We start from the raw sequence: 15,740 nt of genomic DNA, 5'->3' as shown, positions 1-15,740 counted from the left end.
TTGTGTGACAATTTGAAGTTAGTGAATGGGGCAATGACTCGGGAAGAAGGAAACAAGCATCTACTAATTTCCATCAAATTAATAATTAGCCGAAATACAGGGACACGGTTGTCAAGGCAACTAATGTCACTGCATTATCATAGACTCTTCCCGCTCCATCTTTTCCACATGAAAAACTGTAAAGCGGTGTAATTTTCCCCCAATCACTCTGCTAGTGTTTTAGGAGTTAAACATTTCACTGTTAATTGCAATGAGCTTTGTTCGGCACATTGAATAGACAAATTGGCCCTTTTGAAGGTGTCTGAGTGTTCGCTCTTGCTCTCGTTTAAACTATTCCATCCCTGGTTGTAAACCAATGGTTCATGGAGAAAAATATCTCATTGGGAATAAAGTGTGTCACCGATTGGTAGATACTTTTGTACACTTAACAAATGGAAACGTAGACAAATACCATATTGGCCAATCAATGAATGAACACCTAGTGTGGCGGACCTTTGTGAAAGCAATCACTTTTTGCGAATTTCATCAACGCGGTAGAACCTATTTAGCAAAGGGGGAGCGCATTGAGGATTATAGTCACCGCTAAAAGGAAATTGCAATATGTGATGGTCTAAATTATAGCAGAAAGTATATTTTCAGACGCGCTCCCTCTCGTTTTTTTAATTATTGTGCCATTTTATATGTCTATTCAGAGAAAAATGTCTTTCGAGACCAATTAATGTCATCCTCACCTGGATTTACAATGAAAATGTAGGCATGGTCAATTGTTTTCCGGGAATCACAAAGATCCAACGTTGGTGAATGGACAACTAAGACAACCGGTAAAGCTATCTTTTGAACACTTTTTAAGAACAAAATCTGATTCATTTTCTCCTCTGCATAACTTCAAAGATTGAAACGGATTTCCACAACCTCATTCGACTTGATAGAATAACATGATTCTCGCAATTTAGGATGGAAGTAAATTATTAATTGAGTGCAGATTTTCTCCTATTTATATAACAATTATTTTGACCATAAGACATACAATTTGGGTGTAATTTGAAAGAGACGAGCGCATACGCCTGTGAACTCCAATCTATGCGCTTTTATTGTGATGCAGCGTAGTGTAGGGCCATTTTTGATCAATGCATATTTGCATTCTTTTATTGGCATCAATCTGCAACAATTGATGTGCGGCAATATTTGTTCCTAGTTTAATTTCAAATAAACATGGTGACGGGCCTGACGGCCGCATCTAAATAAGGATCATCATCGTATTGCCATTCTGAATACAGCCAGCGACACATAGGTAAGACGTTCCTTCATTTTGTTTCTGTTTAGTGCTGCAACATTGCCCAATGAAACGTGCACGTGAACAAGTCTCGCTCTTTGCGCCTCGACCACCATAACATACCCTCCCATTTTGTGTCTGTCTTGTCCGTTTCCCCCATAAATTAAGTCCCTAGCATCAATGGAAAATGGAAGTGTGTGAATTGGCCTATACCACAACGCCACATGAATGCAAATGTCGACACACCAACCGTGCTATAATGTTCATGGTCGCTCATGTGCAGAAGTTAGAATGGATATGGTTTTGCTTTGACAACATTGTCACATAGTCACCTGTTTGCTGCCCAAAACCTCAGCTATGGGAGTCTTGTCCATATATAATCTCCCACAAATAGTCTATAGACTAAGCTCAATGAATGCTACATGATATGGCACATTGAGACACAGCCACAATAGTTCAATAATTGTGCAGTTATACTATATTATGGCATTTCCCAGTATTAAAGGTAATTATCGTTCACTATCAAGGGAGTCAGTAATAGGTCTACGGTAATTACGTTGCTTCCATAATTCATGATGTCTTTTCTTCGGAGGCCTATGAATGCTGACACCTAATTACAAAGGCTCACTGTCCTAGTGCACTGCATTAAGAACCAGCATGCTTCAGTTCAGAGAAAGACAGGGAGAAAAGGTAGGCTGGGTGATGGATGGACGGATGGAGCAGTGAGGTGGACAAACATCTGACACTGAGCATCATGGGAGGAGGGTGAGATAGATGGAGAGATCTTTGGGAAAGGAGAAGAGGTGAAGCAAAGCCCATTGTACAACGAGTTGCATTGCTAAGACAATAGACGTATGTATATATATATGTATGTATATAGAGAGAACAGTGGAGGACAGTGTTGCTCATTCACTTTCTTTCCCTCTCTCGTTCAATGCTGCAGTGCTATTCTGAGAGAGCCTGCTCAAGCCCACTCACTGGCAGAGAGAGAGAGAGAGCGGGAGGGAGGGAAGTGGGAGCGAGGGGGGTCAGTGTAGAGCTAACACGCTGTGTGTCAGCGTTTACACTGTCTCTTTAAGACCTGTGCTCGGCAGGGCCAGGCATCAGCAGATGCTCAGGCAGCATATATGTTGGGAATGCTCTGTTCCATATGCACCCGAACAGACTCATAAACATCTCACTATTTGTGGCCAGGCCGAGCGGTGTGTCTGTCAAAACGATGTGTTTGCCTAGAAAGCTTCACATTCGAGGAGATCAGCTGTCGTCAGTAGCTTCTTAATTGCTGCATCAAGGAGACGTAATGGAAATGGTCCCCAGGGCAGTCACTGATTTGAAAGGCACCCTTAACTTTCCAGCACCAGAGACTCCACTTTTAGGGCCCCCGACCCAGCATTGCTCCCTGTTTTCCTCTTCTCATCTCGACAGGATACTCCCATTCAGGGCAACCCCCCCACTGCTCACATCTGTGGCTTTTCCGCTCCTTTCTCTCCTCTCGAGGCCTAGTCTTTACCACGAGACCTAATCTTCTCCCCTGACACTCGTCTCTCGGTGTCAGTACTAGCCACACGGTGTCTCTCATCATCATCATGTCCCATCTAGCTGTTTTTCTTGAAGTCAAAACATGTCTATTCTCTCAAAGTTGATGTTAATGTCGTGTGAGCTCGCAGGTCCTTATCTGACAAAGGAATGTATGAGACGATGGTTCTCAGGTGTCTACGATCGGGATATTCAAGGTCTGGTGTGAAAGGATGAGCTTTTCCGAATCGTATTATGTTACAGATTTGTTGACAGTATGATGATTAGAATAAATTCAATTGTTGGTTTTAAATGAATGCAATAATGCAACATGCATTGTCATTTTTACACCATGGATATCAGGTAATCTGAAATATGAATCGATTTAGCCAAACAGAGGGAATGTTAGTACTTGCTAATTACTGCTTATTTCAGTTATTAGCCAACTGTTTATGTAGGAGTAATCATGTATGCTTGTTCAATGTTGGTATTACCAGTGCTATTGTATGTCTTGTACCTAACTCTCCTAGAATAGAAACATTTTGGCTAAACTGTGGACTAAGAAAATGTCATCCATTGATCAGCTTGCTCTCTTCTTCTTATTGCAGTGTCAATTGAGAAATAAAGAAGTAAAGAAGTCGAAGAAATTTGAAAAGGGCAAAGAACAAAAAGAACCTCAAACCTGGATTACATCATCATCACTCTTGGCCAGGTGGAACAACTAGGGGGATGTTCTACCCTGTCTTGGCCAGGTGGAACAACTAGGGGGATGTTCTACCCAGTTTTTGATCCAGAGGGTGTTTGCTAATTACAACGGCCTTTCTACATCCCTTTTTTCGTTTTCTTTCTTTTTGGGGGGGGGGATTTTGGACCTTAATTTGCACAGACTGTTTTTCTTTGTTCCCTGTTTTGTTTTCAAGAGAGACCAAAACCAGTGCCAAACGAACTGCGCCAAGAAAAAAGCTAAATATTGACAACAACAAAGCTATCAAAAAGTCACATTTTTCATTCATACCTGATTCAATATCAAAATGCACATTTTTAATTAGTCTCCCTAACACATAAAATACACATTTCAGATCCCTATTACATCAAAATAGCATTGAAGCTCATAGCATACATAAACGCAAAACATATAAATTAAAAAGTAGTTAGAACCACATTGTGGAGAGTTAGCCTAATGCCTGTAGAGAGGTGTTAAACGTAAATTCCTTTTCCGACGTCAGTGTTAAAAAAAAAAAGAACCTGCTCCTATAATCTTTCAGATTTGGATGAATAGTGCATTATTGGTCCAAAGTGCTTTATAAACAAATCTTTAATGGATGGCCTGCATCTGTTTGTAGTGCATTAGCTGGAACATGGTAAGCAGTGCTAACTCACAAATTTACTCGGGATCTGACAGCTCGGCCCCAGAGCGATCAATCGAACTGGGCTTTGACTGACTGATGGGCATCACAAGTCACATATAACGAGATAAATTGACCTTGCTGTTATTCTGTCGCTCCTTTGCTTATCCATCGCTCCTCGATTTTTTTTCCTTATTATTTTCTGTCAGAATCTCTCCAGCATTCTCCCATACAGCGCATGTAGGCACGCCACATTAAACAATTTGAAAAGGCCCCTTTTCCTTTTAACCCGAATGATATTCAAACCCTTGTGTTCTCTTTTCTCGAAACATGCAACACAGCCCCGGAGCGTATTGATGTTGTCTGTCAAAAGAGATAAACTTGAACACTTACTAAAGAAACAATTAAGCCATATTATACCTGCCGTACTATGACCAAACATTTTGAACTATCATCTCACTATGTTTAAGATTTCTTTGTACTGACAACATCTCATATATTGACTTTCAACAATAGGTGGGCTCATACATTCAGGGATACAGTGAAGAGATTATATGATACTAGGATACCATTTCCATTTTATTTATAAGACAATAGCTTATAAAGCTATTCACATTAGATTGTTCTACGTTTCTTTCTTAGGTCACAATTACTATGTATCTGTAGTCATCAGCCCAGGTTAGGTTAGGCTGGAAAGTGACCATTTCGTAGTGTACGTTTCCTCCACATATTCTGCATTGAACGAATGAATCCAGACATTTTCATGTCTGTTCTGTGGGCAGAGCCGCGCTGTCCTGCCAGAACCGGGCCCAAGCCCACTTTCGTTCTATTCTGTTGGGCCGAGTTAAACTCAGAGCAGAGACACTCACGCAAGGGGATCAAACGCACATAGATCCTTAGCCCCATTTCGTCCCTCCTTCCTCTCTCACATTTTCCTAATTCATCAAACAATTGTTGTACTATCTCCGGCTGCCTTTATTCATTTTGTCCATCACTCACTGTGTTATATCTCAGTTTTCCTTTTCTCACTAAGTTAGGTGTGAATTGTGTGGTCCCAGTCTGTCTCAACTATATATGCTGCTTGGTACAATTCTGCAGTACCCACTTTCACCGGACCTCGTGACAGGCCTTTGTGATTGGTCCTTGTCTCATAGCGCACACCTTGTAGACTTCCAACCGCTGTATTTGAGTCCGAATTAAGAATCTAAAATCTCTCCGAATAATATTTCCTCAATTGACCACCCAACCTCTATTTCATTTCCCTAAAGAGTTTTTATTTGTGAACAAATAGAAAGTTCAGTGCAGAAGAAATTTCCCTAGCAAGCTAATACTGTTAATAAACAGTGCCAAATCTGTTCAAGCACATTTATTGATATGATGAATTACAGACACCTAAAGCTGCCAGCAAAATTGTTTACAATTCACGCAAAGAGCTAGAAATGGATTTTGACTAAAGTGTTACAGAAAGGTTTTTATGGGTCAAATACCTACAACAGAAAACTGATGTGCCAATTGCAGTGATAATAGGATTAAGCGTAGGTGAAAAGTACTCAAATAAAAGTTACATGCAACGCTTAATGTTTACAGAGTACACCTTCCCTTCAAAGAGGATTCGCTAGCTACATTATTCATAACTTTGTGCCATAGGTCAGTTGAGTTCAAAAGACTCCGAAGGGTTTGAAACGTTTACACATTGATTTTGTTTACAAGACAATACTGCCTATCACAAAGAAAGACAACCCACACTTGCCATTTTAGTGAGGTCTGCACAGTAGAGACCACACAATTATCAAGAAACTCCAATCATGTTTCTTACCATTGCGTAAAATAACACTTTGTTGACTGGTGTTTACAATCTGTACATTTTCCAGCATCCTTATCATTCTGTTTTGTTTTTGTGTGCTAAGTTGAAGTTGTCGAGACAAACTTCAAATAGTCCTTTCACAAGTATAGCCATAATATAGGCCTAAAACATAGAAATATAGAACCTCAGAGTTTACATGAAGCTGCTTACGCACAATAATAGATTTATATTGAGAGCTTGAGAGATATGTTTACATAAATACATACAAGTGACATGCCACACGTATTGCTTGAACAAGCAAAAGAAATCCCTCAACTAAGTGAAAACCTCCACACTAGTGTATGTAACGCACATGGAAGCACTAACAAAGGATTAGTTTACCGTATTTAGGCTGAAATCTTGAGTGTAAGCGTTTAATATTTTTACACTTAACACGTAAGTGAAATTCAAAGAAGAAAGGAGAGGACACTATCCCTCTTGGAGGAGGACCTTCATATTTGAATTCTTGACGAGCATTTTATTTTTTGAATTGGCTCAGAAACGCTGAAAAATGAGGCCTAGAACCTACAAAAGGATGTTCAGCACCTCCCTCATATTTTTCTTTGTGTCCGGCCTCGTCCTTTCCGCCGTGACCATCACCACAGAGCGCCGCTCATCCAACGGCGGCACCACCCTGTTCCTCCTCACCGGTTTTGGGAACAAACCGATGCCGCCGCCCCTGGGGGGGCCAAAGGTGGCGCCTAAAGCGGCTGAAATGGAGGACGCTCAGGACAGTGAGCCGAAAGAACCCGAAACGCTCCCAAAGCCCCTCCCCCAAATCAAGCTCCCTCAGAACATGACGGCAGCTGACGCCCTCAAACCTCCGCTGGGGGCCGCCCAGGTAGCGCCACCTCCCCGGCGCCTGGTGGATGTGGACGTGTGCCGGGCCTACTACGACGTCATGGGCCAGTTGGACAACACTTTCAACTGCTCCAAGGGGACCTACATCTACTGCTGTGGCACCTGCCACTACCGCTACTGTTGTGACCACCAGCGTAGCCGCCTGGACCAGGAGTCGTGCAACAACTACAACTCACCCGGGTGGCTCGACACACCGCCGACGAACACCCCGCCCCCGGGGAACCGGGGGGACCCAGACTCAGAGCAGCTGCAGCAGCAGAGCAACAGCACGGCGTACGTGATTGGTGGGGTGATCTCCTTTACCCTAGTGGTGGCAGTGGGCATCAAGGTGGCCTTCCACAAGATATCCCGACGACCCCGGAACAGAGACATCAACATGCCCAGGTGAGAAAAGAATGGAGAAGTGTCTTTGAATAGAAGATCAGTAAGCAGTGTCTGAAAATGACCATATGGGTGTACGTGGATCTGTCAGTGGGTTGTAGTCTTAAATTCAGCACATTACTGCGAAGCAGGTCACAAGCCACAGACCAAAGGGGTGATGAAACTGAACCACAATCAATGAACAAGTAACACATTTATATTGGTGGTAAACTAAATTGAATGCTACATCTTTTATTCTACTGTCTCGCCCTTGTCTATGATTTTCCATTCCCCTCCTCTCTTCTCTCCTCTTTCTCCCAGAGCCCTGGTGGACAGCCTGCGGAGTCAGGCCAGCCCAGTCCAACAGGGGGAGAGGAACAACACCACCGGCGACATCCTCGGTCGTCCCCCCAAGAACCTTTACACCCCGGTGCTCCAGAGCAAAGACAACCGCAGTGAGTGACGCCACAGAAAGCATGGGACAATAACAACACTGTAATGACAATGTTATAACACTGTTAGTATAATAACACTCTTATAACACTGCTATTACGTTGAAATAGTAATAGCCTGTTTTAGCCCGTTTTCAGATATATGAACCATTACAGTGATGATGGTGGACAGCGGTGGTGGATGCAATAGCCTAGTAATGCTGACTGTATGGGGTCACGTTCAACATACTCGCACTCTTAAACACGCTCATGTAATCCCACAGCACACACACCACCACACACGCATACGAGTGGCAGTACCATCAGTGTTCGCTGTGCTCTCTTGCAGTTGGCAACTTGCACCACAATTTTATCCAGGTGTCTGGTTCCAGTCCCAAACACTCAGCTGCTATGGGTAAGCCGAACTAGCTAACCCCTGGCGGGTGTGTGAGTTGGCCTCATGAAACGTCTGTCTGGTGTTGTATATGTACCATTGGGTGTGTTTCCTTAGCACAGTCGCTGTTTTCTTAACACAGTCGCCGTTTCACTACTCCCACTCATTCTGTGTGTCACCCTCGTAAGTGTCTCAGCATGCACTATGTACTGTATCTGTTTGTATTGTAAGCGTGCTTACTTACACTGTGGGCCTGGGCTTGAGTGAAGTCAGTGTGTTACTGCACTTACCGAAGCCTGTTACTCCACAGTGGTCAATGTCTCCCGTGTGCTCGCTCAGTGGTTATAAAGACATTATTGGCTGTCATTGCCCATTATTGTACATGGTCAATGACCAAAGTGTCAGACAATCATCTTGGCTTGTTTTATATATTAGCTCAAGGGACCTTTGTAATAGTCGTCCTAGAATGACTTGAAAACGTACAAATGACAAATTGGCAGCAATTTCTTAAGACGAATAATTTTTGGGGAATTGGCACGTTTCGTCAATTGTATATGTATCTTTAAATGTAAGGCCATTTTAAATGTACTTATACATGTTGGCCCATTATTAATGTAGCTACCTACCTTATGTGTGTTAGGTCCTTGTAAATGTACTCATATATACAGTGCCTTTGGAAAGTATTCAAATCCCTTGACTTTATCCACATTTTGCTACGTTACAGCATTATTCTAAAATGGATTAAATTAAAATAAAAAATCCTCAGCAATCTACACACAATACTCCATAATGACAAAGTGAAAACAGGTTGAGAAATTTTTGCTAATTTATTTCATATAAAAAACAGAAATACCTTATTTACGTAAGTATTCAGACCCTTTGCAATGAGACTCGAAATTGAGCTCAGGTGCATCCTGTTTCCATTGATTGGAGTCCACCTGTGGTAAATTAAATTGATTGGAGTCCAACTGTAGTAAATTAAATTGATTGGACATGATTTGGAAAGACACACACCTGTCTATATAAGGTCCCACAGTTGACAGTGCATGTCAGAGCAAAAACCAAGCCATGAGGATGAAGGAATTGTCCATAGAGCTCCGAGACAGGATTGTGTCAAGGCACAGATCTGGGATAAGGTACCAAAACATTTCTGCCGCATTGAAGGTCTCCAAGAACACAGTGTCCTCCACAATTGTTAAATGGAAGAAGTTTGGAACCACCAAGACTCTTCCTAAAGCTGTCCGCCCGGCCAAATTGAGCAATCAGGGGAGAAGGGCCTTGGTCAGGGAGATGACCAAGAACCCAATGGTCACTCTGACAGAGCTCTAGAGTTCCTCTGTGGAGATGGGAGAACCTTCCAGAAGGACAACCATCTCTGCAGCACTCCACCAATCAGGCCTTTCCAAATCATGTCCATTCAATTCAATTTACCACAAGTGGACTCCAATCAAGTTGTAGAAACATCTCAAGGATGATCAATGGAAACAGGATGCACCTGAGCTCAACTTCGAGTCTCATAGCAAAGGGTCTGAATACTTATGTAAATAAGGTATTTCTGTTGGTTTTTTTCTTAATAAATATCAAACATTTCTAAACCTGTTTTTGCTTTGTCATTATGGCATATTGTGTGTAGATTGCTGAGGAGTTTATTTGATCTATTTTAGAACAAGGCTCTAACGTAACATAATAGGGAAAATGTCAAAGGGTCTGAATACTTTCCGAAGGAACTGTATGTTAGGTCCTTAATATATACTCATATATATTATGTTAACATGTCAATCTAAATGTAGCCCTATATACTGTATGTGTTAGGTCCTTAACTAATGTACTCATATATATTATGTTAACATGTCAATCTAAATGTAGCCCTATATACCGTATGTGTTAGGTCCTTAATATATACTCATATATATATTATTTTAACATGTCATTCTAAATGTAGCCCTATATAATGTATGTGTTAGGTCCCTGGTTAATGTACTCATATATATTATGTTAACATGTCAATCTAATTGTAGCCCTATATACTGTAGGTGTTAGGTCCCTGGTTAATGCTCCCCTATGTCTTCCTCTTCCAGAGCGCGTGCCCCGCATGAACAACGCCCAGCTAGCCTCCACGGGGACCCTCCTCACCAGCAAGCACAACAACAGCTCCGGCCTGCACTTGCACCCACAGCCCCCTTTCTCGCACTCCTTCCACAACCTGGCCCAGCTGCCCCCCTCCTACGAGGCGGCCATGCAACCTGAGATCAACCGCTACAGCTCCCTGAAGAAGCTCGGTGAGGAGGGGAGCGGTGGGGCGGGGGCTGGATGTCTGGGTGGCAGCCGCTGCTGGGAGGAAGGCGACTGGAGGCGGTGGCTAGAGAGAGCTCCAGAGATGTGTGTGTGTGTGTGTGTGTGGAAGAAGGCATAACAGGCGAGAGGCAGCAGCCGATGATGTGTGTCAGATGTATTACCTTTCGATGTGCCTTAATGTAGGCTGCTATAGTCTATAGAATGGGCTTCGATAAAGGCTTGTTTGTCTCGAAACGGGTGCCCCTGAAAGCTAGATTATATGAAGGATGTATTGGGGGATTGTAACGGTTGCCTAAAGGTCACATTTAAATTGGCTCTCAGGGAGCTCAGTCCAAGGAAAGTCTTTAAAGATGAAGGTGTTCTAAGGGAGAGAAATGTTTAACACTTTTTTTCACCTTATAATAAATGAATTTCACTAACTGTCATTTCAACATTTCTTTCTTTCATCCTCCCTCTTTTTTTTTTTTTTACTTAACCCCCCCCCCTCCCAAAAAACAGAGAAAGAGCTGGACGACTACTCTGGCTACTACACATCAAAGCGACGGCCTAACAACGCCCCTCCGTCATTCCACTCCTCCCAGCACCACCTCCACTGGGGCGGTGACTACACTCTCGGAGCCAGGGGCACCCTCCCCTTCCACTCCTCCCGGCCACGGATTCACGTGCCCACATCCACCCCCAACCCCTACCCTCTGCCAGCCCAGTCGTTGGGGTACCAGCCCGCCTTCGACAAGCCCCCGCGGAGGGTCATGTCCCAGGACCAGCTCCTGGCACTTGGTGAGGGCAACACCCTCTCCAGACTCTCCAAGAACCAGCAGCACCAGTACTACAAGGCTATGACCACCAGCAAGAGCTCCACCTCACAGACGCTTCGCAAGTCCCACGAGAGACTCCTAGTCTCGCCCGACCGTCTGGAGGAGAGGATGGTGGGCATGGGCATGCCAGGGTTGGGCGGTATGGTGGGTATGGGGGGCATGGGTGACTTTGGGGGGATGGGGGTCCCGACCATGGGATGCCTCAGCCACAAAGCCCAATCACAGCAGAACGTTTGCGTCACACCCTCGCTGGAGCGCCATCACATGATCAAGATGAACTCCCACCCCACATCGGGCCACGAGCTGGAGATGAGCGTGGCGGGCCATCCGGCAGGAAGCTGGGGGGACCCTCATGGGCACGGATCAGGGAGCGGGGCGGGGACCATCGGGGGCCACAACGCACGGAGGATGGCATTCGCCACCAAGAGGCAGAACACCACTGAACAACTCCAATACATCCCTGGGGGAGGAGGAGGGGGAGGAGGAGGGGGAGGGGGCCAGACATTGAGAACGGCTAGTAAGAACGAGGTGACCGTGTGAGAGAGTAGAGACAACGGAGAAGGAGTGATGAAGGTCGCGTTGAGAATGTTCGAGCTGAAAGTGTTCACACAGAAAGAAGAGAAGAAGGAAAGGTCAATTGGGGCATGATGGAGAGAAAGGTGAATAGAAGGAGAAACAAGAAGAGAGACATGGGCAAGCTGATGAGAGAGAGAGAAGGATAGTGCGTCCCATCAACCGCCTCAGATGAGTGTGTTGAAGACCAGAGAAGGAAAGACGTGAGAGAAGAGTGGATGCCATTGTTACCTGTTGCTAGGAAACACAGAAAAGGGCAATGATAGAAAGAAATGATAGAGAAAAATTGAATTATTAGAGAGAATTTTGAATGAAGCCCATTGATTTGATTCTTGGGAAAAAGAATATTCAGCCATATTGTTGAGGGAGAAAGAAAAAGGGCCATGTATAGAGCAAAAAATGAACAATTTCAAAAAGTTTTTTGTGCCATTGAAAAAGGATCCTAGGACATGATGACTTTTACTTGTGGATCCTGCTTGGGTCAAAATGATTAAATGGTTATTGAGTTTCTTGTCATGAAGCCTCTAGCTGCTCTGACAGAGAACAAACCTGTCTTTGAATCTGAACAGACACAGATGTCAATGGAGTACAGAACAATGTGATGGTTGTTTGACTTTTGTAGAAAATACAAGACTGTAAATTGTTTTGTTTTTTGTAAAAGAATAAAGCCCCGTTGGACAGTATGTATATTCTGTGTGTATATGCTATAGCCTGATGACTGAATGGCTGACACTGAGTGGACATTTGAGTTGCCAATCGTCACTTTCCTCATTTTTGATTGGAAGACTTGAAAATAGACAGATTTGGAGTACTGTTGCTAGATACCACAATCTAACACTACAGCCATAACTTAGTCTGCAGACATTTTGTATAAGGTCATGTATAAGTTCATCTCTTGATTATGGCTGGATTTTCTCAGTTATTATTATAATGATTTGACACAAACATCACTTTGCTGAATCACCTTTGCACCCTCGCCTGATTGGCTGGCTGGTCGACGTGACGGCTGTCACTCCCAAAGAGACATAAGTCACTAAAGAGCATTTCCACGGCAATGGTCAGTCCCTTCACAGCTCTGAGGTCAGTTTCCAAACTGTGGAGCTGATTCCAGTTACATTTATAGTCACACAGAAATTCTTTGACACTGTTATTCGACACACAATGTCAGTCATTGTTTTTAAGGAGATCAAGACCACCTGAAAGAAAGAAAGATGACAAAACTGTTGACCACATAAGATGAGAATGAAAGCTCAGTGAAGTTGTGTTCAATTTGAGGGACACTGCCATACAGAGTGGCTAATGCAAAGGCTTTGTTTAGCCATACTTGCCCATGGGTCTGTCCCTTACAACAATCCCCAAAACCAGTCAAGCTCCTGCTCGATTGATGATACTTTCTGAGCTGTTTACCACAGATTGTGAGGTAATAAATGGATTTGTCAGTAGTTAATATACACTACTCACAGTCTTCTCTGAATTCCACATATTATTACTGTTTCTGAAACTCCAGCTGTTCACAATATTTGGAGACAGGTTGGAAAGGGAGAACAGGGAACAATGGACGCTAAACACCAAGGGCTATTCTGAAAACTCTTTGTGTGTTTGTGATCTGTACTTTGTTGGCTTTTTACATTTTTCTGTGTCAATATTGGAGACAGTTTGTGTAACACTGCAGAAATGACAGACACATTTTGTAAGTGTGATGAAAACAGAGTCAATTCTGCAAAGCTGCTTTGTGCCCTTGTGAGGTTGACATTGAGTGTGACAAAAAGCCAATCATACCATTGTTTTTTACATTGCAGGGGTGGAGGTGGACATGTCATATTTTTGTACATTTGCAAAAGTAACATTTTTATTTTTGTGTGTGTTTCACAGTTATCTGGTTATAAGATGGAAGATGTGGTTGTTACTGTCCATTTTTAAAAGGGTTGGACTCTCCACTTTGATTGAAAGGATAAGGAGACCATTGTATTTACTTCAAATCTTTGTATAGTATTTCGGCTCTCCCCTTTAACTGTGAATGGATAAAGACAAAAATTGATTGATGGAACTTTCAGACAACGTTTTTAAAACTATGATATGTGTTTGTGTGTTTATAGTCATGATTATGTTTACTATAGATTTACTCAGATTATTATTATCACCATGATTATTAGTTACCCCTATTGTTTTTTTAATTCTCTGTGAAGCTCAATGTTTCCTGGATTTTGAATATTGAACTTCCTAGTGGATTTTAACCTTTGTATTCTTGACGGAAAACCCCCCAGATGCAATCAAAGTAAAAAGACAAACCGCATGAAGATGTCAAAGCCAGTGTTGATGATGTCATAGTGCTGACTTATGACGTCATGGCGTGTATGTCTAATGTACATGCGTCTGTATTTGCCGTGTGTGTATTTCAATGTCTTTTCAGGAATGATGAATCTCACATTTGATCTGACTTGGGATATTACAAGTAAGACAATTGTGTTTTTCAAAAAATCCACAAACTATTTAAAAACCAAGGCTATGATCATATTATTCATATTGGCTTTTTGGATTCAAAAGCCTAATATCGCAAAGGACATGCATCACAGCTTTCCTTGTTAAGCTACATTCAACAACGCAAATGTAACAAAATAAAATGTTTCTCAAATTTCAAGTTGTAGAGCAAAAGCTATAAAATTACATTGTTAACATTTTTGGTGAAAATTTGTGCATTTCATTTTAAGATTACATTTATGTAACCGGAATGTCACTCTTTTCAAGAACTTTACTCTTTATTGTAAAGAATGGGGATTTTTCTAGAATAGTTTGGAGAATGTATTGTGGCTTGCCTTGTTGTTTTTGACATGATTATGGATAACCAGTTATAGGACTAGAATGGCCCAAGGATTTTTACAGAGAGGAAACGTCAGATTCCATAACTAGAATCTTGTTAAACTAAAATGAAGAAAGGCTAAATATATTTATGTCACACGAAGATTCAGTTATATTTTCAATGTATGTTTTTATTGTACATTTGGAGGTATACTGATGTTGTGATTATGTTTTAGTTGAGTACGTCCTCATTAATCGGTGTGCCTGTAAATGTACTGTTGATTAGTGTGTGTGTGTGTGTGTGTGTGTGTGTGTGTGTGTGTGTGTGTGTGTGTGTGTGTGTGTGTGTGTGTGTGTGTGTGTGTGTGTGTGGAGGTAAGAGGGAGGTTGTGGTATAAAATGTTTGTTTTTGTGTGTGGCTCGTGGGGCGACAGTTAGTGGCGTGAGGTTTTTTAGAAGGAAGGAGTTGTGAGTAAGCACGAGACAGCTTCATTGGCCCTTAATTGTATTGCGGGGTGAGGAGGAGGCGGGGCTACATTGTATCCCCCAAGTAATTTGGCATACCTCAGAAAAATGTATAGGGATTCATCTAATACATAATCCCCATGTCTGTTTCCAAGAATATTAAGTGAAGCTCTTACAAGCGTGCAACCCATATTTTGGTTATTGGTCAATTCTCGCATTTGTAGAATCGTACTGTTGAATTGTTAATAACAATTAAAAAAATATCCACAATGACTCATTTTTGTCCACTGGGTTATTGGTGTTGATCAAATCAACACAAGTTATGATTGTGATTGTTCGATTCAAATCACTTTGTCTTTTTGTCTTACGGTTGGACTGACTGATCAATGATGGATAGGAAAGACACAAAGACAGACAGAAGATAGACAGACAAACAGGCAAACCGACAGGCAGATTGTCCCTCCCTTTACCCTTCCTAATCTCTGATCAGATATAAATGAACAGGTGATGCTGCAGCTATATGGTGGTGCGGAGCCCTGTCTTTCACCTGTCCTAAAGTTAGGTCAGCAATTACGGGAGAGAAAATTAATTTTCAAATGTGCAATCTGCTAAATATTGCTGTTCAATATAATAAAAATTAATTATATGTATCCATTGATTCTTAAATAATACAATTTATCAAATGCCTCACGAATTGAATAGCCCACAATTGACTTACCCCATCATAACCCAAAATATGTTTGTAACAATGCCTTTGTAAAGAAACAAACATG

The 15,740-nt window shown here is 42.3% G+C and overlaps 1 protein-coding gene across 3 annotated transcripts; it reads left to right on the top strand.

The window, feature by feature from the left end:
* Positions 1-483: 483 nt before the first annotated feature.
* LOC139558733 (protein shisa-7-like) lies at positions 484-15,240 on the top strand. 3 transcript variants are annotated; one of them, XM_071374111.1, is made up of 6 exons: positions 484-821; positions 3,397-7,222; positions 7,520-7,653; positions 7,979-8,044; positions 10,102-10,302; positions 10,817-15,240. In XM_071374111.1, exons 2-6 carry the CDS (start codon positions 6,489-6,491, stop codon positions 11,671-11,673), a joined length of 1,992 nt encoding a protein of 663 aa, XP_071230212.1. In that variant the 5' UTR covers positions 484-821; positions 3,397-6,488; the 3' UTR covers positions 11,674-15,240. The 3 variants fall into 3 exon arrangements, with proteins under 3 accessions (XP_071230212.1, XP_071230211.1, XP_071230213.1); XM_071374110.1 differs by having other exon boundaries at positions 512-1,291; XM_071374112.1 differs by lacking the exon at positions 7,979-8,044 and having other exon boundaries at positions 513-1,291.
* Positions 15,241-15,740: the final 500 nt, after the last annotated feature.

This window comes from Salvelinus alpinus, chromosome 29 (assembly GCF_045679555.1).
Source record: "Salvelinus alpinus chromosome 29, SLU_Salpinus.1, whole genome shotgun sequence".
Lineage (NCBI taxonomy): Eukaryota > Metazoa > Chordata > Actinopteri > Salmoniformes > Salmonidae > Salvelinus > Salvelinus alpinus.
This window is presented reverse-complemented; position numbering and strand designations above follow the sequence as displayed.

Excerpts from the sequence above, each read along its gene's own strand:
- LOC139558733 (XM_071374111.1), top strand. The coding sequence starts at position 6,489 with ATGAGGCCTAGAACCTACAAAAGGATGTTCAGCACCTCCCTCATATTT. Across the intron at positions 8,045-10,101 it reads CAAACACTCAGCTGCTATGG|AGCGCGTGCCCCGCATGAAC; the intron begins GTAAGCCGAACT and ends TTCCTCTTCCAG. Across the intron at positions 10,303-10,816 it reads CAGCTCCCTGAAGAAGCTCG|AGAAAGAGCTGGACGACTAC; the intron begins GTGAGGAGGGGA and ends CCCAAAAAACAG.